The 24547-nt window shown below is 43.0% G+C and overlaps 1 protein-coding gene across 1 annotated transcript in view; it reads left to right on the top strand.

Moving 5' to 3' along the window:
* Positions 1 to 7459: 7459 nt before the first annotated feature.
* MED13 (mediator complex subunit 13) overlaps positions 7460 to 24547 on the top strand; it is a gene marked incomplete at both ends in the record, with an annotated part of 106062 nt that continues 88974 nt past the window's right edge. Inside the window, 2 exons of the mRNA XM_080713403.1 lie at positions 7460 to 7525; positions 9101 to 9335. Coding sequence (XP_080569529.1) covers positions 7460 to 7525; positions 9101 to 9335 — 301 coding nt within the window. The remainder of the gene's footprint in view (positions 7526 to 9100; positions 9336 to 24547) is intronic.

Raw genomic sequence — 24547 nt, 5'->3', positions numbered from 1 at the left:
GTGAGGCCCTTTGCAACTTAGTGAGGCCCTGTTTCAAAATAAAGAATAAAAAAATAGGGCTGGAGCTGGAGCTTGGAGGTAGAATGCTCCTGGGTTCAATCCCTAGTACCAAAAAAAAAAAAAAAAAAAAAAAAAAAAGAAAAAAAGAAAGAAAGAAAAAGAAAGAGAGAAATACAATTTTTGATATATTAGGATAATTTTAATATATTAATTTTTTTTGCAGCACTGGGGATGGAACCCAGGGGCATTCTACCTCCAAGAGCCACTCTCAGCCGGGCGTGTTGGTGCACGCTTGTAATCCCAGCATTTGGGAGGCTGAGACTGGAGGATTGCAGTTTGTAGACAGCCTCAACTATTTAGTGAGGCCCTTTGCAACTCAGTGAGACCCTGTTTCAAAATAAAGAATAAAAATTGGGCAGGGGGTGTAGCTCAGAGGTCAAATGCCTCTGGATTCCATTCCCCCCCCAAAAAAAAAGAGACACTCTCAGTCCTATTATTAATTTATTTATTTTTAATTTTATTTTTTGGTGGTACTGGGGTTCCTGGAAACCCATCTACCTCCGGGCTACACTTCCAGACCAATTTTTTAATTTTTGGAAACGGTCTCTTAAGCCACTGTGGCTGACTTCACACCTGTGTGATCCTCCTGTCTCTGCCTCCCAAGCGCGGGGATTACAAGTGTGCGCCACCACGCCCGGCTTCTATTTTTTACTTATTTTGAAACAGGGTCTCACTGAGTTGCAAAGGGCCTCACTAAGTAGCTGAGGCTGTCCTCGAACCACCATCCTCCTGTCTTAGCCTCCCAAATGCTGGGATGCTGGGATTACAAGCATGTGCCACCATACCTGGCTTAGTTTTGCTTTCTTTTTTTTTTTTTTTTTTTTTTTTTTGGTGGTACTGAGGGTGGAACCCAGGGGCTTTCTACCTCCGAGCTATACTCCCAGACCTATTTTATATTTTATTTGGAAACAGGATCTCACTAAGTTGCTGAGAGCCTCGCTAAGTAGCTGAGGCTGGCTTTGAACCTGTGTGATCCTCCTGTCTCAGCCTCCCAAGCGCGGGGATTACAAGCGTGCGCCACCACACCTGGCTTTTAGTTTTGCTTTAAAACTTTTTTTTTTTTTTTAATGTGGCTAATGAAAAATCAAGTTAAACCTGAGTGTAGTTGCATATGCTTGTAATCACAATGACTTGAAGGTTGAGGCAGGAGGATCACAAGTTTGAGACCAGCCTCCACAAACTAGTGAGACTCTGTCTAAAAAAAAAGAAGAAAGAAAAGAAAAAGAAAAAAAGAGAAAGCAAAAAAGAAAAGCCCTCGGGATGTAGCTCAGTAGTAGAGCATCCCTGGGTGCGATCCGTAGTATGGGACGGGAGGAAGTAATGAAAATAGGAACTTTGGGTGATGTGATATCAAAATATAGACTCGCTGATTGTAAAAACATACATATCACTCTGGTGGGGGATGTTGATAATGGGGGAAACTGTACTGTGTGGAGATGAAATTTAAAAAAAGTAATATAAGTAAAAACAGTACATATACATTAGCTAATGTAAGAAGAAGAGAAGTTAAAGATGAAAAATTTAGGTATACTCCCCAAATGTCCCTACATCATAATTAACTACTTTTTTTGTTTGTTTGTTTGTTTTTGTTTGTTTTTGGTGCTGGGTATTCAGCCCAGGGGATCCCACCTCTGAGCTACACCCCCAGCCCTTTTCATTTTAAATGAGAGTCTCGCTAAATTGCTGACGTTCTTGCTAAGTTGCGGAGGCTGGTCTTGAACCTGGGATCCTCCTGTCTCGGCCTTGCAGGTACTGAGATGATAGGTGTGCAGTTAATCATCCTTTAACGTTTTGATGTGTTTCCTTTCAGGTTTCCCTCTCTGTTTTTTTCTATATGGTTGAGGTCATACTATATACATTGTTTACACACATTTGTTGACCATCTAACATGTGTCTGATCATGCACAGACAGAACGGAGGCCATGAGCGGAGCTTGCCATCTTGCTAAAGAAAGGGCAGGAGATGTTGCTTGGTGGCACAATTGCCTAGCATGCCTGAGGCCCTGGGTTCAGCCCGTGTATGTGTGTGAGTGTGTGAGTGTGTGTGTGTGTGTGTGTGAGAGAGAGAGAGAGAGGGGGGGGGGTCTTTTGAGATAGAAGTCCTGGACAGCTGGACCCACTGGGATCAACATGCTACACCTACTAGCCCTCTAACATTGGTTAATGCATTTTTAAAGTGTGTATGTAAGAACAGCACTAAATGTTAAAGGTGACACAATGACTCAAAGAAAGAACCCAAATAAAATAAGAAAGACAGAAATCTCAAGGTGAGTTTTAGAATGAGCCAGGAGTCATTAATGGCTGATTCTGCTCCTTAAACTAAGGACTCACTCAGTGACCTACGCTTAAAACTCTTTTAGCCTCTTCTGCCTTTTAGGGGCGTCCTTTTTGGTGGCATGGAACGCTGGCTTGCAGACTGCTACCTGGCCGCCTTCTTGGACACCGCTGCATCGCTGGCGACAGGGAAGGGCACAGCCTCACCTTAGGGCCAGTGCTTTCCACTCCATTTGGGAAAATTGCAAGGCCTAGAGCAGCGATACAATTGCTAGGTATGGTGGCGCACGCCTGGAATCCCAGTACTTGGGAGGCTGGGACAGGAGCCGCGCAGGTTTGAGGACAGCCTCAGGGATGTAGTGAGACTCTCAGGAACCCCATGAGACTCTAATTCAGGACAAAAAGTAAAAAAGGCTGGGAGGTATAGCTCAGAGTGAGAATGTCCCTGGGTTCAACGCCCAGTGCCAGAAAAAATAAAAAATGAAAAATACATAGAGCCGTGCAGCCCCGCAGAAATGTGATAAGAGCTAAGTAGGTACTGTCATGGACTGTTTTCAGTACTGGGGTTTGAGCCGAGGAGTGCGCTCCCGCCGAGCTAGAGCTCCAGTCCTTTTTATTTTTTATTCTGAGACAAGGTCTCACTAGTTGCTCGGGTAATTTTAGCACAGTGCAGGAAGGTCGAGACGTGCTCTCTGTGGGTCCCCTCACTGTTGGGCTCCCCGGCTCTGGTTCCCATTCCCCTGCCCACTCTTGTTGCAGTGGGGATTGAATACGGGCCATTCTACCTTCAGGCCACACCCTCAGCCCTATATTAATTAATTAATTTATTTATTTTTGTGGGTCTGGAGATGGAATCCAGGGGCATTCGACCTCCGAGCTACACTCCCAGCCTTACTTTTGATTCTTTATTTTGAAACAGGGTCTCACTGAGTTGCAGAGGGCCTCACTAAGTAGTTGAGGCTGAGCACGAACCTTGATCCTCCTGTCTCAGCCTCCCAAGTGCTGGGAGTACAGGTGTGGGCCACTGTGCCTGGTTCCCATTCTATCTTTCTTCGCTTACTCCTTCCTTCCTTTCTTCTTTTATACTGGAGATTAAACCCGGGGTATTCTGCCTCTGAGCTTTATACCCAGCCCTTTTTATTTTGAAACAGGGTCTTGGTAAATTGCTGAGGCTGTCCTCGAACTTGGGATCCTCCTGTGTCAGTCTCCCAAATACTGGGTTGTGGTTTCCTCATTCCGTTCTCTTTCTCTCTCCTGCTACTTTCATACTCCTCACCCCTCTTCTTGTTTTCTATCCCTCCCTTCTTTTTGAGAAGGTTGACATTCAAATGAAAGGTCAATCAAGTGTCCAGAGGAAGGTGCTCAAGTTGGGCGGGGGGGCAGCAGAGGCAAAATGAAGGACACTGGGAAGGCTTTCAATAAGGAGCCAGGCAGGATGTTTCATGCTGATGGGAGCGGCGGAGCGGGACCTGTGGGTACCGGCGTGGAGCGAGATGGGCTGGGGCTCCCCCTCTCCTAGTGCTGGCACTCAGTCATCAAGGATGCCGACCTCAGTAGATCCGAGCTCCTGGATTGAATTAGTCCTGGTCGTATAATTGACTTTGATATGTGGCCTTTGGATCTGAATTGGGTTTAACAAGATTTAACTGCTTCAAAGGGCTTTATAAGAATTCATTTTATCCTTCAAATCTGATTTCAAATGTACCTACTTTATGACGCCTTCTTGACTCTGGTGCTCCTCCTCTATTGTTTGTATTATTATTATTAGTTGTGTATGGGGGGGGGACGCTTGAGATGGAACCCAGGGGTTTTCTACCTCTGAGTTAAACCCCCAGTGCCTGTTTTTTTATTTTGAAATAGGGTCTAAGTTACCCTGGGCTGTCCTTGAACTTGTGATCTTCCTGTGTCAGCCTCCCAAGTGCTAGAATTGCTGGCATGGAATTGCCACTCTGTCCTTCCTAATACTGATACATTATTGACACATACTTTATCCTACTGCATTTTATCTTATTCTGTGGGAAATGTTTTCTCTATTGCTTCTTCAGAAATCTGGAGGTGGCCCTGCGTGGTGGCGCACGCTTGTAATCCCAGCATTCGGGAGGCTGAGATTGGAGGATCGAGGTTCGCGGACTGCCTCAGCTACTTAGTGAGGCCCTCCGTAACTTAGTGAGACCCTGTTTCAAAAATAAAAAATAGCTGGGCGTGGTGGCTTGTAATCCTTGTGCTTGGGAGGTGGAGACAGGAGGATCACGCAGGTTCGAAGCCAGCCTCGCTGGCTTGAGACCCTGTCTCCAAATAAAAATATATATAAAAAATAGGTCGGGGAGTGTAGCCCTGAGGTAGAAGGGTTTCCAGGAACTCCAGTACCACCAAAACAAACAAACAAACAAAAAAATAAATTAATAAAAATTAGGGCTGGGGGTGTAGCTTGGAGGTAGAATGCCCCTGGGTTCCATCCCCAATACCGCAATAAAAAGAAAGAAAGAAAGAAAGAGAAAGAAAATAGAAAAAAAAAAAAAGCCGGGCATGGTGGTGCACACTTGTAATCCCAAGCATTTGGGAGGCTGAGACTGGAGGAACGAGGTTCGCAGACAGCCTCAGCTACTTAGTAAGGTCCTCTGCAACTCAGTGAGAACCTGTTTCAAAATAAAGAATAAAAAATAGGGCTGGGGATGTAGCTCAGAGGTCGAATGCCCCTGGGTTCCATCCTCACACCTGCAAAAACAAAAACAAAACAAAAACAAGAAGAAGAAGAAGAAGAAGAAGAAGAAGAAGAAGAAGAGGAGGAGGAGGAGGAGGAGGAGGAGGAGGAGGAGGAGGAGGAGGAGGAGGAGGAGGAGAAAAAAAGAGAAAGAAATCTGGGGAAGCAGGCACATATCTTGTATCTCAGGCCTAGTGTAGACCTGGGGCACACTCAATTGAGCCAACAGGTGCTCAGTAATGACTTTCAAATTATATTAATAGTTAACATTAAGTCAGCACTGTAGCAAGCACCCTCCCTACATTGTTTCACTCACCAGACACTTTAGGAAAAATGGGCTCCTATTATCCCCAATTTACAATGATGGAGAGTAAGATAAATTAATTTGATCTAAGGTCAAATTTGATTTGAGGTCAATAGAAAGTGGCAGAACTTTTCCTGCAGGCTTTTGGCTTTGAGATCTGGGCTCTTAACCACCACAGATGAAAAATGGATAGATTGGCCAGGTGTGGTGGCGCACACTTGTAATCGCAACACTTGGGAGGCTGAGACTGGAGGATCCCAGGTTTGCGACCTGCCTCACCTACTTAGTGAGGCTCTCAGCAACTTAGTGAGACCCTGTTTTAAAATAAAGAATAAAAAATAGGGCTGGGGTATAGCTCAGAGGTAGAATGGTTCAATCCCTAGTTCTGCAATAAATAAATAAATAAATAAATAAATAAATAAATAAATAAATATAAAATAGCTCCTGATGTTTCTATCTTCTGAAGCTTTTTTTCCTCTCTTTCTTCTTTGTTGTAACCTTGTATAACACTCTCTTGCATTGCAGAGTAATCCAAACTGAGTGTGGTGGCGCAGGGTTATAACCCCAGTACTTGGGAGGTTGAGACAGGATTGCAGGTTTGTGGCCAGCCTCAGCAACTTAGTAATAAGACCCTCAGCAGCCTAGCCAAACACTGTTTCAAAAAAAAGGGGGGGGGTGTTTGAGAGTGTAGCTCAGAAGTAGAATGCCCTTGGGTTCAATTCCCAGTACCGTGTGTGTGTGTGTGTGTGTGTGTGTGTGTGTGTGTGTGAGAGAGAGAGAGAGAGAGAGAGAGAGAGAGAGAGAGAGAGAGAGAGAGAGAGACAGAGTGTAATCCAGCCAAGAACCAAATATGGGGAAAGCAACAACAACATTTTCTTTTCTTTTCCTTTTTCAGTACCGGAGATTGAACCCAGGACCTCATAAATGCTAGGAAAGCGCTGTACCACTGAGCTACATCCCTAGCCCCCATCATCATTTTATTTAGCCAACTTCTTACCCCTCATTCGTTTGGGAATTTACAAATATTTAGCACCTACTGTGCGCTAGGAACCTTAGACATTAGAGAGACAGCAGTAAACAAAACAAAGTCCGGATTCCCACGGAGCGCGCAGTCTGGCGTTCATTCGCTCCTCACCCTAACCGGGAGGTGAGGATGCGCCGTGCTGCTCCGGGCCGGGCGAGTCACACCCAGCCTCTGAGGCCTTCCCATTTCACAGATGGGCAAACCGAGTCGGGCTCGGTTGTCGGCTCGCGCCGTCGGCCCCGGTACCGCGGCTCTGAACCCCAACTCTCAACCCCAAGCCCTTCCTTCCTCCTCGGACAACTTGGGAGCGGCCAGATCTGTCCTCCTGCGGGGCCTCGGGGCGGGCGCTGCACCCCGCCGGCCCGCAGGAGTACTCGGGGAGGTGTTGGGGTTTCCGCCAACTTTCTCTTCCGAAGAACCCTAACCGAGGTCCCCGCGACCCGCCTCGCTTTCGAAGGGAACCCCGCGCGGCCGCGCACTCCCGCCGGGCCGGGCCGGCAGGGGGCGCTGTGGCGCGGCCGCCCGCCCGCGGCCCGGTCCCCGGGGCGCACCGCCTCGGCCGAACGCTTCCCGGCCCTCCCCGCTCCTCCGCCCCTCCCCGCGGAGCCCGCCCACGTGACCCCGCGGCGGCCAATGGGCGGGCGGAGAGGGCGAGCTGGTCCCTGTGGCCGCCATTAAAGCGAAGGGAAAACCCGTGAATTCGGATTAAAGGGGGAAAGACGCCGCCCGCCGGGCCCACAAAATGGGGGCGACTCCGGCGCCCGGGCGGTGAGGCCGCCGGGGAGCGGACGCGAGGCGCGCGGGGCCCCGGGAGCGCACGCACAGCCGGCCGGAGCATGGAGCGAGCCCGCCGCCGCCGCCGCCAGCTCGGCCGCTGAGCGCGGAGCCCCAGCCGCGGCGGGCCCGGCCCGGCCGCCGCCCGCGCCCCGCCGCCCGGCGCTCGTGCGCGGCCCCGAGGCCCGGCCGCGCGTCGCGGGAGCGGGCGGCGGGCGTGCGCGGCTCGGCGCGGCCCGCGCTCGGCGCTTCCCCGTCGGCCCGCGGCGGCGGTAATGGCGGATGGTGGGCCGCGGCGCCGGCGGCGGCTGCTGTGAGGGACGATGAGCTCCTCCTTCGTGCAGAACGGGGCCAGCCTGGAGGACTGTCACTGCAACCTCTTCTGCCTGGTGAGTCGGCGGCGGCGCGGGCCTCGCCGGCTTTTTGTGCGCGCGTGTGAGTGTGCGCGCGTGTGCGTGTGCGCGCCGTGGCCGGCCGCGTCCCGGGCCCCCCCGCCGCCGGCCGCGAGGAGCCGACCCCGACCCGCCCCCCCCCCCTTTATTTTTTCTAAGCCTCTTTTCGTCTTACTTTTTTTGGGTACGAGTCGAGCCGACACCGGGCTCGTTGTCTTCCCGGGGTGACTTCGGATCTGGGTGGAAAACCCGGCGGATGACATTTCATACGCGTTCTTTTGAAACTTTGCAAACACTTTTGCCGTTTTGACAATTCCTAGCCATCTTGCTTTTATTAGGACGGGTGTGTGTGTGTGTGTGTGTCTGTGTGTGTGTGTGTGGAGGGAGCCGGGGAGGGGGTGCTGTGGTTTTGCATTAAATGTTTCTATATTTGTTCTGTTTTCCTTGAACTTTAGAATGTGTTCTAAGGCGGCCGCTCCTTGTTTTATTTGACCTTTAAATGAAAAGTCTGGGCAAGCTGGACGGAGGGATGACAATTGTTTAGGTAGCTCCCGGTCCGGTAACATCCAACACTTAAGACTTTTGAAAGTATCGACGGTTGCAGATATTCTAGTCCCGAATTGGACAGTAGCGTAGCTTTATCGATGACTTAAAGTTTGAGTGACTTTTCTTTTTCTTTTTTTTTTTCCAAAAAATTTCCTGTGCTATGAGAAACATTTAACAGTGTACGATAGGTGAGTGACTTAGGTGGGCGGAGCACAACTAGTTGGCAAGTGTAAACTGCCAGTCATGTATCAGCAGTTTCATTTTTGGCACGTTATGCTTTCCACCTTAAGTCAAAGAATTACTGAATTCCCTTCATTGGATTTCTTTCGTGATGCCAAACGGGGTACTTTATTACACTTCTCTCTTATAAAATGCTGTTTGGTTTTGTTTTGTTTTGTTGCTAACATCCGTTAATCAGCATCTTTTCAGATGCAAAGAGACGTGCTGCAGGTTTAACATTTCTGTGATCTACATCCGCATCTATTTTTGGTACTTTTAGCATCATGTTCTTTGAAGATAGATTAACACGAATCTGACAGTTCTTTAGGAGCAGCTAATTTGATTTTTTCCTAAAGAGCTGTGTGTGAAGAATTAGCAGGGCTCTTTTTTCAAAAATCGTCGGGACGTCCATAAACTTGGAATGAGGAGTCTTTAGGAACTATCAGTTCAAAGTTTGACACAGAGAATCAAAAGTGACCAGTTAGAATAGAATTTAGAGGAAATATATACTCAGTATGCAGTAACAAAGTATATGTTTATAGTTAACATTTTTTCTTTTACTTGAGACACATATTTGTTGATGGCTCAAAGACATATTGATGTTAATTTTTAACTGTTTCTTTTCCTTAAATTCTGTTGTTGAATTATCTGAATTATTTAAAGGGCATGGGAGAGGGTCATAATCTTAGTGTCTTAAATTTGCATTGAAAATTTTTGACATCTTAATAAAACTGGGAATTTTGTAGTGAATGCTTTTGATTTTGAGTGAATGTGCAGCAATAAAAAGTCATGCTCTCTTTCCTTCAGGCTGACTTGACAGGAATTAAATGGAAAAGATATGTATGGCAAGGTCCAACTTCTGCCCCTATTCTGTTTCCTGTGACTGAAGAAGACCCTATTTTGAGCAGTTTTAGTCGCTGCCTTAAGGCAGATGTACTTGGTGTTTGGCGACGAGATCAAAGACCTGGAAGAAGAGAGTTGTGGATATTTTGGTGGGGTGAAGACCCAAGTTTTGCCGATCTCATTCACCATGACTTATCAGGTGAAAACAATTGATCATATCTCATGACCTAGCAACAATGTATACTTTTTCTCAAAACACTGTACTGTATATCAAGTGTTTGTGTGTATATGTGTTTGCCTGGGTGCAGTGTTAGATATGAAGGCAGATAAAAATGCATCTCCATGTTTTACCATTTATTTTATTGTACCTAAATTAGCCTTGTGTAGGAGGCTTTTTTCTTTTTTAAATCCAAAGCCTTGTGCATGCCAGGCAAGTGATTGACCCCCACAACTCTGTGGGAGATTTTTTTAAGCCTTAAATAACTTTCTTTTTCCACTGACCAGCTTCCTTAATTTCTCAGAGGAAGTTAAGGGCCCATGGAAGGCATGTTACATTAACCTAAGAAAAATGGCATCTGGGAGCATAAAGTTTCTAAAACTGATGATATTTTTGAAGCTAAATGGAACTCCCCTTTGAGTCACTTCTGCTGCTGCTTTTTTTTTTTTTTTAAATGGAGACATTGCAGGATTATCTAAATGTAACTAAAGCTCTGGTATATTTTTTTCAGGTATATAGTTATTTTGTTATTGGTGATTGTTATTAGCATATGAAGCAGTTAATTTTGTTATTTTTGGAAAGTGACTCTTTTTTAGATACTGTTACATCAAAGATAATGTGAGGCAAGTGCCAACTTGTTTAGCTTTTATAGGACATGTCATAATCTAAAAGGCTACACAGGAATAGTTTTGTGAGCAAATCAAAGCTTCCTTATTCTTTTCTTGATTTTTAGGACCAGATGCTGTTTTAGAAAGAAAAACTATTGCTCTTTATGTAATTACTGACACTTGTGTTTGTTTTAGACTCTAAGAGTCATTGTTAGCTGCTTTTGATGATAGGAGTGTAAATGATTAGCTGTATGCTATAAGGAACCAAATACTTAAGGAAATTAGTTCAATAATGACTCCTGACGGTTAATTTAGGATTTTAGATCATATTTTAAGAAAGCATGCTTATGGAGCTAGGTGTGGTGGTGCACACTTGTAATCCCAGTACTTGAGAGGCTGAGACAGGAATATCACAGGTTTGTGGCCAGCCTCAGCAACTTGTGAGGCCCTTTACAACTTAGTGAGACCCTGTTTCAAAATAAATATAACAGGGCTGGGGGTATGGCTCAGAGGTAGAATGCCTCTGCGTTCAATTCCCAGTAACACACACACACACACACACACACACACACACACACACACACACACAACCAAACCAAAAAAAAACAAGACATTCTTATTTGAAATTGAGTACTCTGAAATTCCTGTTATTGTCTGACCCATGGGATCTGTTTTATTTTGGGATGAAATGTAATACAGGTGTCTCTATCTATAACTGGTACTTAGTAAAACCAACATTTGTATTGAATGTTTGTTACATTTGTTTTGACACTTGCTTTTTACCTTGTAATGTACACACTTTTATCAGTGTTTTTAATTTTGAGCAGTGGTTGCAATTCTTTTATGATAAAGCTTTCCAGAAAAGATGCCTATTGGAGAGTCTAGTCCTTAGTTTTAAGTATGCGATACAATTCAAATCAGTGTGTATATTTGTACATAGGCATTAGGTGATGTATGGATATGTGTTCAGGATTTAAAATTTCTTAGTAGTTTTAGTAAGATGATACTTTATAATTGTCATAACAGAAGCTGAGCCTGCCAGCTTCCTTTTTCTTCATTTGACTTGGTTATACTTGAGTTATTTTAATCTTTATTTTAAGTTATCATAAATACTTTATTAAAATGTTTGGAGAGTTTTTTGGGGTTTTTTTTTGTGATGCTGGGGATTGAACCTAGGGGTTCATGTATGCTAAGCAAGTGTTCTACCACTGAGTTTCATCCCAAGCAGCACTGTAGTTTTATCAACAATTATGTCTTGCAGAAAATTTCAGTTTATCAATAGTTTGTTTACAGATAGTCTGTCAACATTAAAAGGCTCCAAACAGTGGGCTTAAGGGTATAGCTCAGCAGTAAAGTGTTTGCCAGGCACTCAGGAGTCCCTTGATTCAGTCTCCCACAACACACACACACACACACACACACACACACACACACACACACACACACACACAGCGCTGATTGCAAGTTTGGGCCTTCTAAATGAACTTGGCAGAATATCTGAAAAAACTTTTATAAAAAAGATTCTGTGAGCTGGGCGTGGTGGCGCACTCTTGTAATCCCAGCATTTGGGAGGCTGAGACCGGAGGATCGCTGTTAGGGGACAGCCTCAGCTACTTAGTGAGGCACATTGTAACTAAGTGAGACCCTGTTTCAAAATAAAGAATAGAGCCGGGCGTGGTGGCGCACGCTTGTAAATCCCCGTGCTTGGGAGGCTGAGACAGGAGGTTCGAAGCCAGCCTCAGCTACTTAGTGAGGCTCTTGGCAACTTAGTGAGACCCTATTTCCAAATAAAATATAAAATAGGTCTGGGAGTATAGTCTGGAGGTAGAAAGCCTCTGGGTTCCACCCCCTCTACCACCAAAAAAAAAAAAAAAAAAAAAAGATTCTGTGACCTGGGCGTGGTAGTGCATACCTGTAAACCGGGGAGGTTGAGACCGGAGGATCTCAGGTTTCCAGCCAATCTCAACAACTTAGGTCCTATTTCAAAATAAAAAGTAAGCTGGGTGTGGTAGCGCATGCCCAGCTCTTGGGAGGCTGAGACAGGAGGATTGCTTAGGTTCAAAGCCAACCTCTGCTAGTGAGGTTCTCAGCAACTTAGTGAGACCCTGTTTCTAAATAATGTGTAAAATAGATCAGGGAGTATAACCCGGAAGTAGAAAAGCCCCTGGGTTCCACCCCTTGAGCTAGCAAAATAAATAAATAAAGTAAAAAATAAAAATGGTTAAGGATGTAGCTTAAAGGTACACTGGGTTCAATCCTTAGTACCAAACAGATTCCATGAAACACATTTTCTTGGAATCAAAGATAAAAGTAGGCCTACATTTTGAGAGTTACAAGCCTTTTAAAGAAATGTGAAGCAAAGCATGGTGGTGCGCGCCTGGAGCCTGAGACAGAAGGATCAGGGGTTTGCGGCCAGCTCGACAACTTGTGAGGCCCTCTGCAGTTTACTGAGGCCCTGTTTCAAATTAAAGAATTAAAAAATAGGGCAGGGGTGTAACTCATAGGTAGAATGCCCCTGGGTTCCATCTCTAGTGCTGCCAAAAAAAAAAAAAAAACCAAAATATAAGTAAGTACAACAATAAGCTGAAATATAATTGGGAGTTGTATGTGATCATATTGTTCCAAAGCCTATTTTATGCTGTTTTACAGTTTATATAGTCAGTGGGATTTATATATTAATTTTTAGATTTTAAACTGTCATTTACTTTAGAATGTTGTTACTTAAATCAGATATATCTTAAAGAATAATAAGCTCTCTTCAGATGGAGTGTATTTGTCTTGCCCCTTTCTTTGCTCCAGGGACACCGTCTGCCTCCCTTTTGGGGTAATTAGTCTGCTTATGTCTCTCTCGCTAACCTTCTTTATTTCTTCCCATCTGTGGCACTCCATTCCCTTCGTTTAAGCTCCCTTGAGAAGAGAGCAGCTGGACAGTAGGGGCGGCATCAGCTGCAGGAGGCAATCCTGAGTTACAAGTGGAGGTGTAGCACTGAGGACAGGGCAACTGGAAGGACCCAGGTGGTAACTAAAAAGCTGGATAATTTAGCTCTCGTCTACTGCTCTGCACAGGGAATGTTCTGTTTGGTTTAGCACCTACCACATTTTATTACTGAAATGTTTGTGGTTATGGTGATAATATTGCCCTCTTTTTTTTGGTAGGGAGAGGAGGGAAAGCATGCCTCCCCCCTTTTTTTTCTTTGGTATTAGGGATTGAACCCAGGAGCAGTCTACCTTTGAGCTGTATCTCCAGCTCTATTATATATGTATGTTTTTTTTTTTTTTTATTGTGGTATTGGTGATTGAACTAGAGGAATTATACCTCTGAGCTCCACCCCTGGTCCAGTTTTTTTTTTTTTTTTTTTAATTTTTTTGGTGGTACTGGGGTTGCTGGAAGCCCTTCTACCTCCAGGCTACATTCCCAGACCTATTTTATACTTTTTATTTGGAAACAGGGTCTCTTAAGCCAGTGAGGCTGGCTTCGAACCAGCGCGATCCTCCTGTCTTCGCCTCCCAAGCACGGGGATTACAAGAGTGCGCCACCACGCCCGGCCTGGTCCAGTTTTTTATTCTTTATTTTGAAACAGGGTCTTAACCAAATTCCAGAGGGCCTTGCTAAGTTGTGGAGGCTGACCGTGAACCTGTGATCCTCCCGTCTCAGCCTCCCAAGTACTGAGATTACAAGCATATGCCACCACACCTGGCTTGTTTTATTTATTTGTTTATTTGTTTATTTATTTATTTTATTATTTATTTTTTTTGCGGCACTGGAGATGGAACTCGGGCATTCTATCTTTGAGCTATACCCCCAGCCCTGTTTTTTAATTCTTTATTTGGAAACAGGGTCTCACTAAGTTATGGAGGGCCTCACTAAGTAGCTGTGGCTGGCCTCTAACCTAGATCCTCCTGTCTCAGCAATATATATATATAGGATCACAAGTATATATGCCACCATGCTCAGCAAGGCATTCCTTTTTGCAAAAATTAAAATTTTCAGTTTTTCTAATTGAATACTCAGTATTGCTTTGGTTTAACCTCCTTTTCATCTTTGTGTCATCCATAGTGTATTTTAAAAATAAACTTTAAAAAGATGTATTAGGAATTGAACCCAGGTCCTGTTTGTTTATTTATTTATTTGTGCAGAACTGGGGTTTGAACCCAGGGGCGGTCTACCTCTGAGCTATACTCCCAACCCTATTTTTTTTTTTTTAATTTATTTTCTTGTGGCCTTTGGGATGGAACCCAGGGATGTTCTACCTCCAAGCTACATTCCCAGCCTTATTTTTTTATCCTTTATTTTGAAACAGGGTCTTACTAAGTTGTGGAGGGCCTCACTAAGTAGCTGAGGCTGAGGCTGAGGCTGGCCGTGAACCTGTGATCCTTCTGTCTCAGCCTCTCAAGTACTGGGATTACAAGTGTGTGCCACCATGCCTGGCTTATTTATTTATTTATTTATTTATTTATTTATTTTTGGTGGTACTGGGGTTCCTGGAAACCCTTCAACCTCTGGGCTACACTCCCAGGCACCTATTTTTTATATTTTTATTTGGAAACAGGGTCTCCTAAGCCAGTGAGACTGGCTTTGAACCTGCGCGATCCTCCTGTCTCTTGCCTCCCAAGTGGGATTACAAGCGTGTGCCACCACGCCCAGCCTGGCTTTTTTTTTTTTTTTTTTAAAGGATCTCACTGATTTGCAGAGGGCCTTGCTAAGTAGCTGTGGCTGGCTTTGAACCTGTGATCCTCCTGTTTTAGCCTCCCAAGTACTAGGATTAAAAGCATGCGCAATCATGCCCAGATATATTTTTAATCTTTGAGACCAGGTTTCACTGTTACCATGCATTGACCTCAAACCTATGATCCTCCTGTTTTTGCCTCTCAAATACTGGGATTACAGGTGTGCACCACCTTACTCATCATAAATGTTTTATTTTAGGATAGTTTGATATTTACATAAAAGTTGCAAAGTTAGTATAAAGTTCCTATATAACTCCCTAATTTAGTTAACTTTGCTGTTAACATCTATATTAGAATGGTTTATTTTTCACGTTCATATTGATGCTTTATGTCGGGTGTGGTGGTGCACGTTTGTAATCCCCGCGCTTGGGAGGCTGAGACAGGAGGATCGCGCAGGTTCGAAGCCAGCCTCAGCTACTTAGTGAGGCTCTTAGCAACTTAGTGAGACCCTGTTTCAAAAATAAAGTATAAAATAGGTCTGGGAGTATAGCCCGGAGGTAGAAAGCCTCTGGGTTCCACCCCCAATACCACACACACACAAAAACATATTGTAAAGTATATGTGTAGTGTTTTTTTTTTTTTTTTTTTTTTGTGGTAGTAAGAATGGAACCCAGGGGCCTTCTACCTCTGGGCTCCATTCCAAGACCTTTTTTATTTTTTATTTTTTATTGTGGTATTGGAAATGTAACCCAGGGGCATTTACCTCCGAGCCACACTCCCAGCCCTATTTTTTATTCTTTATTTTGAAACAGGGTCTCACTGAGTTGCAAAGGGCCTCACCATGAACTGTGATCCTCCTGTCTCAGCCTTCCAAATGTTGGGATTACAAGCGTGCACCACCACGCCTGGCTGACCTATTTATTTTTATTGGAAACAGGATCTCAATAAGTTTGCTTAGAACATAAGTTGCTGAGGTTGCCTTTGAACCCTGAGGTCCTCCTGTCTCAGCCTCCCAAGTACTGGGATTGCAAATGTATGCTACCACCCCCGTCCTTTTATTTTTACCTACCTGTTTCATTTCTGTCCTAGAATCCCATTTAGTTTCATGTGTCCTTCAGGTATTCAAGACTGTAACTGTTTTTTTTAGACATTTTTAATAATTTTTTTTTTTGTTTGTGTGTGTGGTACTAAGGATGGAACCCAGGGGCTTTCTACCTCTTGTCTATACTTCCAGACTGATTTTATCTTATTTGGAAACAGGGTCTCACTAAGTTGATGAGAGCCTCGCTGAGGCTGGCTTCAAACTTGTGTGATCCTCCTGTCTCAACCTCCCAAGTACTTGGATTATAAGCATGCCTCACCATGCCCAGCTTGCTTTTAGTAATTTTGACAGTTCTGAAGAGTCTAATCAGGTTCCAGATTTTTTTTTGTGTGTGGTTTTGATTGATTGAACTTGGCATTCTACCTCTGAGCTAGCTATACCCTCAGACCTATTTATTTATTTTTGTTTTTTGTGATACTGGACATTGAACTCAGAGGCATTCTACCTTCAAGCTATACCACCAGCCCAATTTTATTTCTTGTTTGAAAACAAGGTCTCACTAGGTTGATGAGAGGCTCAGTATTTTCTAAGGCTGTCTGAGCCTGTGATCCTTCTGTCTCAGCCTCCCAAATACAGCGATTACAGACATGCACTATCATGCCTGGCTTGGTTGCCCAGGCTGGTCTTGAACTTGTGATTCTCCAGCCTCAGCCTCTTGAGTAGATGGGATTACAAGGATGCACTATTGTACCTGGCTTGTATTTTTATTGTGTCCCAACTTCTTTGAAATTTTTATGCTGTCACCAGTTTTTCCCTCCATTCTTTAAAAATACAAAAACAAGCTGGGTGGCGCACGCTTGTAATCCCTGCGCTTGGGAGGCGGAGACAGGAGGATTGCGCAGGTTCAAAGCCAGCCGTGCTGGCTTAAGAGACCCTGTTTCCAAATAAAAATATAAAAAATAGGTGTCTGGGAGTGTAGCCCAGAGGTAGAAGGGTTTCCAGGAACCCCAGTACCACCAAAAATAAATAAATAAATAAATATACAAAAACAAAATACATCTCCAGAGATTGTCATAAAAAAAAAAGGTGGGAGTGGTGGCTCACACTTATAGTCCCAGTAGTTGGGAGGCTGAGACAGGAGGTTCGCAGGTTCATGGTAAGTGTCAGCTACTTAAGACCCTGTTTCAAAATTAATAAAAAATAGGGCTCAGGGTGTAGCTCAGAGGTAGAATGCCCCTGGGTTCAACCCCCAGTATTGCAAAATAAATAAATAAATAAAAAATCATAATTAAGTTTGAGTATGATGGAACTCTCAGAGAAAACTGATACTGAGAACTAAAAAATTACATTCATGTTTTTATATATTTATATCTATGTATCAGTATATATATATATATATATATATATATATATATACACATATATATAATTTCATTCAGGGGTAAAAATGTTTTTTTCTGGCTTCTGGGATCTTATCTATATTGGATTTCAGTAACATTTCAAAATACTTTTTTTTTTTGGTACTGGGGCATTCTACCTCCGAGCTACTTCCCAGCCCTATTTTTTATTCTTTATTTTGAAACAGGGTCTCACTGTGTTGCAAAGGGCCTCAGTAAGTAGTAGCTGAGGCTGTCCTCAAACCACAATCCTCCTGTCTCAGCCTCCCAAATGCTGGGATTACAAGCGTGTGCCACCACACCCGGCTTTCAAAATACTTTTTTTTTTTTTTTTGGCAGGTCTGGAGATGGAACCCAGGGGCATTTAACCTCCAAGCAACACCCCCTGCCCTGTTTTTTTTTTTTTTTTTTTTTTTTTTTTTTGTGGGCCTGGGGATGGAAACCGGGGATATTTGACCTCTGAGCTACACCCACTGCTCTAGTTTTTATTTTTTAATTTGAAACTGGGTCTCACTAAGTTGCGGAGGGCATCACTAAGTAGCTAAGGCTGTCCATGCACCATAATTCTATGGCCTCAGCCTCCTGAATGTTGGGATTACAAGCGTGTGCCACCACGCCCGGCTTTATTCTTTATTTTGAAACAGGGTCTTACTAAGTCACGGAGAGTCTCACTGAGTAGTTGAGGCTGTTCACGAACCGCGATCCTCTGGTTTCAGCCTCGGGAATGCTGGGATTACAAGCGTGCCCTACTACCCTGACTTTTCAAAATACTTTTATTTTACCAGAATGCCATCATAATGCATACTGCCCAAATTAAATGGGCTCTTGTTCCAAACTTTATTTTGGATGCTTTTATTGAAGGCTATTAATTGTAGTGAACTTTACATGACAGCTTTTAATAGGATTGACAAATATATAAACAGCAGCCAAGCATAGGAATCTAGTGACAGCCAAACTAAAAAGGATTGTTTTGTGCCTTAGGTAGTTTAAAGAGTTAATCAAAGCTTACTTGTGGTCTAGTTTTTTATATCAGCTAGTTTTCTAGGCGACATCATTTGTTGTATTTCTTCTGTGCCCTTTTTTTTTTTTTTGGTGGTACTGGAGATTGATCCAAGGGGCATTCTACCTAGGCATATGCCCCAGCCCTATTTTAGTTTTTATTTTGAACTGGTCTTGCTTAATTACTGAGGGCAGTCTTGAACCTAACCCTGTGATATTTCCTGTCTCAGCCTCTCAAGTACTGGGATTACAGGCATGTGCCAACATGCCTGGTTATGACTGTTCTTTTTGAACAAAAAAGGTGTTTTCTTGCTTTTTATGTGTGCGTGGAACTGGGGATGGGGACCCAGAGGAATTCTACCTCTAAGCTACACCCCCAGCCCAATGTTTATTTTATTTTATTTTATTATTTATTTGTTTATTTGGAGTAATGGTGATGGGACCCAGGGGCATTCTACTGCCGAGCCACACCCCTGCCCTATTTTTTTTTTTTTCTTTATTTTGAAACAGTGTCTCACTGAGTTGCAAAGGGCCTCACTAAGTAGTTGAGGCTGTTGGCAAACTGTTGTCCTCCTGTCTCAGCCTCCCAAATGCTGGGATTATAAGCATTCGCCACCATACCCCGCAATTTCTTACTTTTTATTTTGAAACAGGGTCTCACTATGTTGCAGAGGGCCTCACTAAGTAGCTGAGGCTGGCTGTGAGCTGCTATCCTCCTGTCTCAGCCTTCCAAATGCTGGGATTACAAGCATGTGTCACCATGCCTGGCTAATTTTTGTTTTGAAACAGGGTCTAGTTAGGTTAATGAATCTTACTATTTTCTGAGACTGTCCTTGAATTTGCAGTCCTCCTATCTCAGTCTCCAAAGTACTGGTGTTACAAGTGTTTGTTACCATCCCCAGCTAAAAAAGGATATTATTTAGGTATTCAAATCAAAGATCACACATATTGGGCTGTGTTTTTTTTTGTGTGTGTGTGGGTCCGGAGATGAGCTACACCCCCTGCCCTATTTTTATTATTTATTTTGAAACCAGGTCTCACTGAGTTGCAGAGGGCCTCCCTCACTAAGTAGCTAAGGCTGTCCGTGAACCGCGATCCTCCTGTCTCAGCCTCCCAAGCGTGGGGATTACAAGCGTGTGCCACCACACCCGGCCGGATCACATGTTTTAAGCTAGCCTTAGCAACTTAAACAAGACCCTGTTTTCAAATAAAATATAAGTCTTGGGTGTAGCTTGGAGGTAAAATGCCCATGGGCTCCATCCTCTATACCACATATACACACATTTATATATTTATTTATTTTGGTGCTGGGGAAGTGGCATTCTACCTCTGAGTCACACCCTAACCCCATTTTATTTTTTAGTTTGAAATAGGGTCTCACTAAGTTGCTGAGGCTGGCTGCAAACCTACAATCCTCCTGGCTCAGCCTCCCAAATAGATTGCCAGTGTGTGTGGCACAACTCCTGGCTTAAGACAGTTTTATTTGTGTGTGTGTGTGTGTGTGTGTGTGTGTGTGTGTGTGTGTGTTTCTGTACTAGTGATTGAATCCAGAGACATTCTACCTTTGAGATATGCTCTAGCCCCTTTTATTTTTGTTTTTGAAATGGTCTTGCTAAATTTCAGAGTGCCTCATTATGTAGCTGAGGCTGGCTGTGAGTCTGTGATCCTCCTGTCTCAGCGTCTCAGCTTCCCAAGTACTGGGATTACAAGGGTGTGCCACCATGCCTGGCTTTTTTTTTTTTTTTTTAAGATATTTACTTATATTTATTATATTTAATCATATTAGTTTTGAGAAGATGCTAAAACTGGGTTTTGATTGTGCTTTTTTTTTTCATTGTTAGAGAATTACTTTCATTACCTATAATATACTTTGGTATAAATAGAATCTTTATCCTCTGTGAAAAATTTAATTACATTTAGCATTTGGACTTTTGTGTTATATTCTGCAAGTAAATACTTTGTTTTTCTTTTTGGTATTGTGGATTATACCTAGAAATATTCTATCTCCCAACTACTATGTCCCTAGTCCTATTTTATTATTTTTTAAATTTTGAAGCAGAGTCTCGATGGGTTGATGAGAATCTCACTATTTGCTGAGACTCTTCTCCTGTTTTAGCCTCCCAAATACTGGGATTACAGACATGTGCCACCATGTCTGGCTATAAAAATTTTTATTTAAATATATTAAGCAGACTTTTTCAATTAGGTTGTGGTTGTTTTAGTTCAAAAGAGCTAGTTATAGCTCCTCCAACCTGTCATACTCCGTCTCAGCCTCCCAAGTACTGGCATGACAGGTACGCCACCACTGTGCCCAGTGTATGTACCCACTGTACGACTTTTATTCATTGTCAATGAGTATTGTGTGCATTTGGGGGAATGAGATTCCTTTCTGAAAGAATTAAGTTCACATGAGTTTCTCTAGATAAAATTTAGAATGATGAGGGAGAAATGCTTGAAAATTAATACTGATTGCTTTTTAAATCACATTTAGTATTCTTAAATCATTTAACTGCAGGTCTAACTGAAATAGAGTTTGTGTAGTTTTTTTTTTTTTTTTTCAAGTACTGGGATTAAACCCAGGGGCATTCTACCTCCAAGCTACACCACCAGCCTGTTTTTTATTATTATTTTTATTTTAATTTTTTTGTGGCACCAGGGATTGAACCCAGAGGCATTTTACCTCTGAGCTCTAAAGCCCCCGGACAATTTTCTTTCTTTCTTTCTTTCTTTCTTTCTTTCTTTCTTTCTTTCTTTCTTTCTTTCTTTCTTTCTTTCCTTCCTTCCTTCTTTCTTTCTTCCTTCCTTCCTTCCTTTCTTTCCTTCTTTCTTTCTTTCTTTCTTTCTTTCTTTTTCTTTTTCTTTTTCTTTTTCTTTTGCAGTACTTGGGATGGAACCCAGGGGCATTCTACCCCTGAGCTATACCCCCAGCCCTAGTTTTTATTCTTTATTTCGAAACAGGGTCTCACTGAGTTGCACATGGCCTCATTAAGTAGTAAGTAGTAGCTGAGGCTGTTTACAATCTGCAATCCTACTGTCTCAGCCTTCTGAATGCTGAGATTACAAGTGTGTAGCACCACGCTCGGCTTTTTATTTCTTATTTGGAAACAGGGTCTCACTAAGTTTCAGAGGGCCTTACTAAGTTGTTGAGGCTGGCTTAAAACCTGCAGTCCTTCTGTTTCAGCCTCTCAAGTAATGGGATTACAACCATGTGCCACCAAGCCTGGCTTTTATTCTTTATTTTGAAACAGGATCTCACTAAATTGTGCAAGGCCTCACTAAGTAGTTGAAGCTGGCCTTGAACCTGTGATTCTCCTGTTTCAGCCTCACAATTACTGGGATTACAAGGGTGCATCACCATGCCTCACCGAAATAGAGTTTTAAAATAGAGTATCTCGGAGGTAGAATGCCCCTGGGTTCAATCTCTAGCACCACAAAAATAAATAAATGAATAAATCTGTAATACCAGGTGTGGAGGTGCATGCTTGCTAGTACTTGGGAGCCTGAGATGGGAGGATCGCCAGTTTGAGGCCAACCGCAGCAATTTAGACCCTCAGATATTTAGAGAGACCCTGTTTCAAAATTAAAAATAGGTCTTGGCATGTAGCTCAGAGGTGGAACATCCTTGGGTTCCATCATCAGTATCACACACAGAGAAAAGAATTAAAAGAGCAGGTGAGTGTAGCTTAGTGGTAGAATGCCTCTGGATTCAACCCCCAGTACCAAAATAAACTAACATTTTCAGAATATGTAAAAATTTATAAATAACTAAATATATTATGTGTGTGTGTGTGTGTGTGTGTATGTATGTATGTATGTATGTATGTATGTATGTATGTATGTGGTACTGGGGTTCCTGGGAACCCTTCTACCTCCAGGCTACACTCCCAGACCTATTTTTTATATTTTTATTTGGAAACAGGGTCTCTTAAGCCAGCACGGCTGGCTTCGAACCTGCGCAATCCTCCTGTCTCCGCCTCCCAAGCGCGGGGATTACAAGCGTGCGCCACCACGCCCAGCAATAATTATAATTTTTAATAGTCTGAAGATGCTATTCTGTTGGAATGATATTTAATGAATGGAACTTTGTACTTACAGTCTTAATTAAACTTTTTTGTGAGTAAGGCATATTCATTCTTAAGTTTTATTTATTTATTTATTTATTTATTTATTCTCGGTATTGGGGATGGAACCCAGGGGCATTCTACCTCCAAGCTACAGTCTACACCCTATTTTCTATGCTTTATTTTGAAACACCACTGAGTCACAAAGGGCCTCACTAAATAGCTGAGGCTGTTCCTGAACCGGGATCCTCCTGTCTCATCCTCCCAAATGCTGGGATTACAGGCTCCACCATATCCAGCTCATTCTTAAATTTTAGTAGTTTATTTGAAGTTTATAGTAACTATGTGACTTTGATATGTATAATAGTAACTGTATCCTGGGTCTTTTATTTAAAACACAAGAGTAACTAGGGAGGCTAAGATAGGAGGATTGCAGGTTTGTGGCCATCCTCAGCTACTTTGTTAGGCAATCTGCAACTTAGTGAAATACTGTTTCAAAATAAATAAAATATCAGGCTGGAGGTGTAACTGGGAGGTAGAATGACCCTGAGTTCCATTCCCAGTACTGCAAAACAACTTACAAGAGTAGTTAGGGAAATACTTTGCTCATGTATACATATGTAGGGCAAATATAACCCTTGTGCTTCTTAGAAGGTAGAGATATTTCAGGTAAGAGGTAATAAAAATAAAGGATAAAGCCTGGCATGGTGGCACACACTTGTAATCCCCGCACTTGGGAGGCTGAGACAGGAGGATCGCACAGCTTCGAAGCCAGCCTTAGCTACTTAGTGAGGCTCTCAGCAACTTAGTGAGACCCTGTTTCCAAATAAAATATAAAATAGGTCTGGGAGTATGGCTTGGAGGTAGAAAAGCCCCTGGGTTCTACCCCCAGTACCCCCCCACAAATAAATAAATAAAGGATACTGAGTTGATAATATGAAGAATTTGGAGATACTCTAGACATAATTCTAATGGATTTAGGAATATGTATTTCTAGTAAGCATAAGTCATGCATACCATATATACATATATATATATATATATATATATATATATTAAGGATGGAACCCAAGGTCATTCTACCTTCTAGCTATACCCCCAGCCCCACTTTTATTCTTTATTTTGAAACAGGGTCTCACTGAATTGCAGAGGGCCTCACTAGAAAGCTGAGGCTGTGATCTGCGATCATCCTGTCTCAGCCTCCCAAATGCTGGGATTATAAGTGTGTGCCATCACATTCGGCTTCATAAGTCATAATCTGAGATAAAAGTTTTAATGTAGCTACTTAATTTTGAAATGATAGATCCTAGCTGGTTGGTGGCACACACTTTTAATTCCAGTAGTTGGGAGGCTGAAACAGGAAGATCATGGTTCACGGACAGCCTCAGTTACTTAGGCCTTCTGCAACTTAGTTGAAGACCCTGTTTCAAAATAAAGAATAAAAAATAGGGCTGGGAAGCTGGGCGTGGTGGCGTATGCTTGTAATCCCAGTACTTGAGGTAGGAGGATTGTGTAGGTTTGAAGCCAGTCTCAGCTACTGAGTGAGGCTCTCTCAGTAACTTAGTAAGACCCTGTTTCCAAATAAAATATAAAATAGGTCTGGGAGTGTAGACCAGAGGTAGAATGCCCCTGTGTTCCATCCCCAATACCACACTAAATAAATAAATAAATAAATAAATAGGGCTGAATGTCTAACTCGGAGGTAGAATGCCATGGGTTCCAGCACCACACACACAACACACACACGCGCGCACGCGCGTGAACACACAAACAAACAAAAGAAATAATACATCCTCATTATTCTGAAAGCAGATCAATTAAGAGTCCTTTTTTTTTCCCTTAGCAACTCACAAATATAATCTAGACCTTTAAATAATCAAAGTGACGTCACTATTTGCAATTTCTCTTTCCTCCTACCCTAATACCTTTTTTTAGGAAAATGAAATCCATATGCATTTAGCTTTTTTTTTTTTTTTTTTTTTGCGGGTCTGGGATGGAACCTAGAGGCATTTGACCTCCGAGCTACACCCCCTGCCCTATTTTTTTTTTTTTTTGAAACCGGGTCTCACTGAGTTGCAAAGGGCCTCACTAAGTAGCTGAGGCTGTCCTTGAACCACGATCCTCTGGTCTCAGCCTCCCAAATGCTGGGATTATAAGCATACGCCACCACGCCCGGCTTTGTATTTAGCTTTAAATGGAAGTAGAGGAAGCTGGGCGTGGTGGCACACGCTTATAATCCCTGCGCTTGGGAGGCGGAGACAGGAGGATCGTGCAGATTTGAAGCCAGACTTGCTGGCTTAAGAGACACTGTTTCCAAATATAAAAAAATATAAAATAAAGAATAAAAAATAGGGCTCAGGGGCATAGCTCAGAGAGAGGTAGATGTTCCTGAGTTCAATTTCCAGTACTGCAAACAAAG

Source organism: Muscardinus avellanarius, assembly GCF_963383645.1.
Source record: "Muscardinus avellanarius genome assembly, chromosome: 16".
NCBI lineage: Eukaryota > Metazoa > Chordata > Mammalia > Rodentia > Gliridae > Muscardinus > Muscardinus avellanarius.
This window is presented reverse-complemented; position numbering and strand designations above follow the sequence as displayed.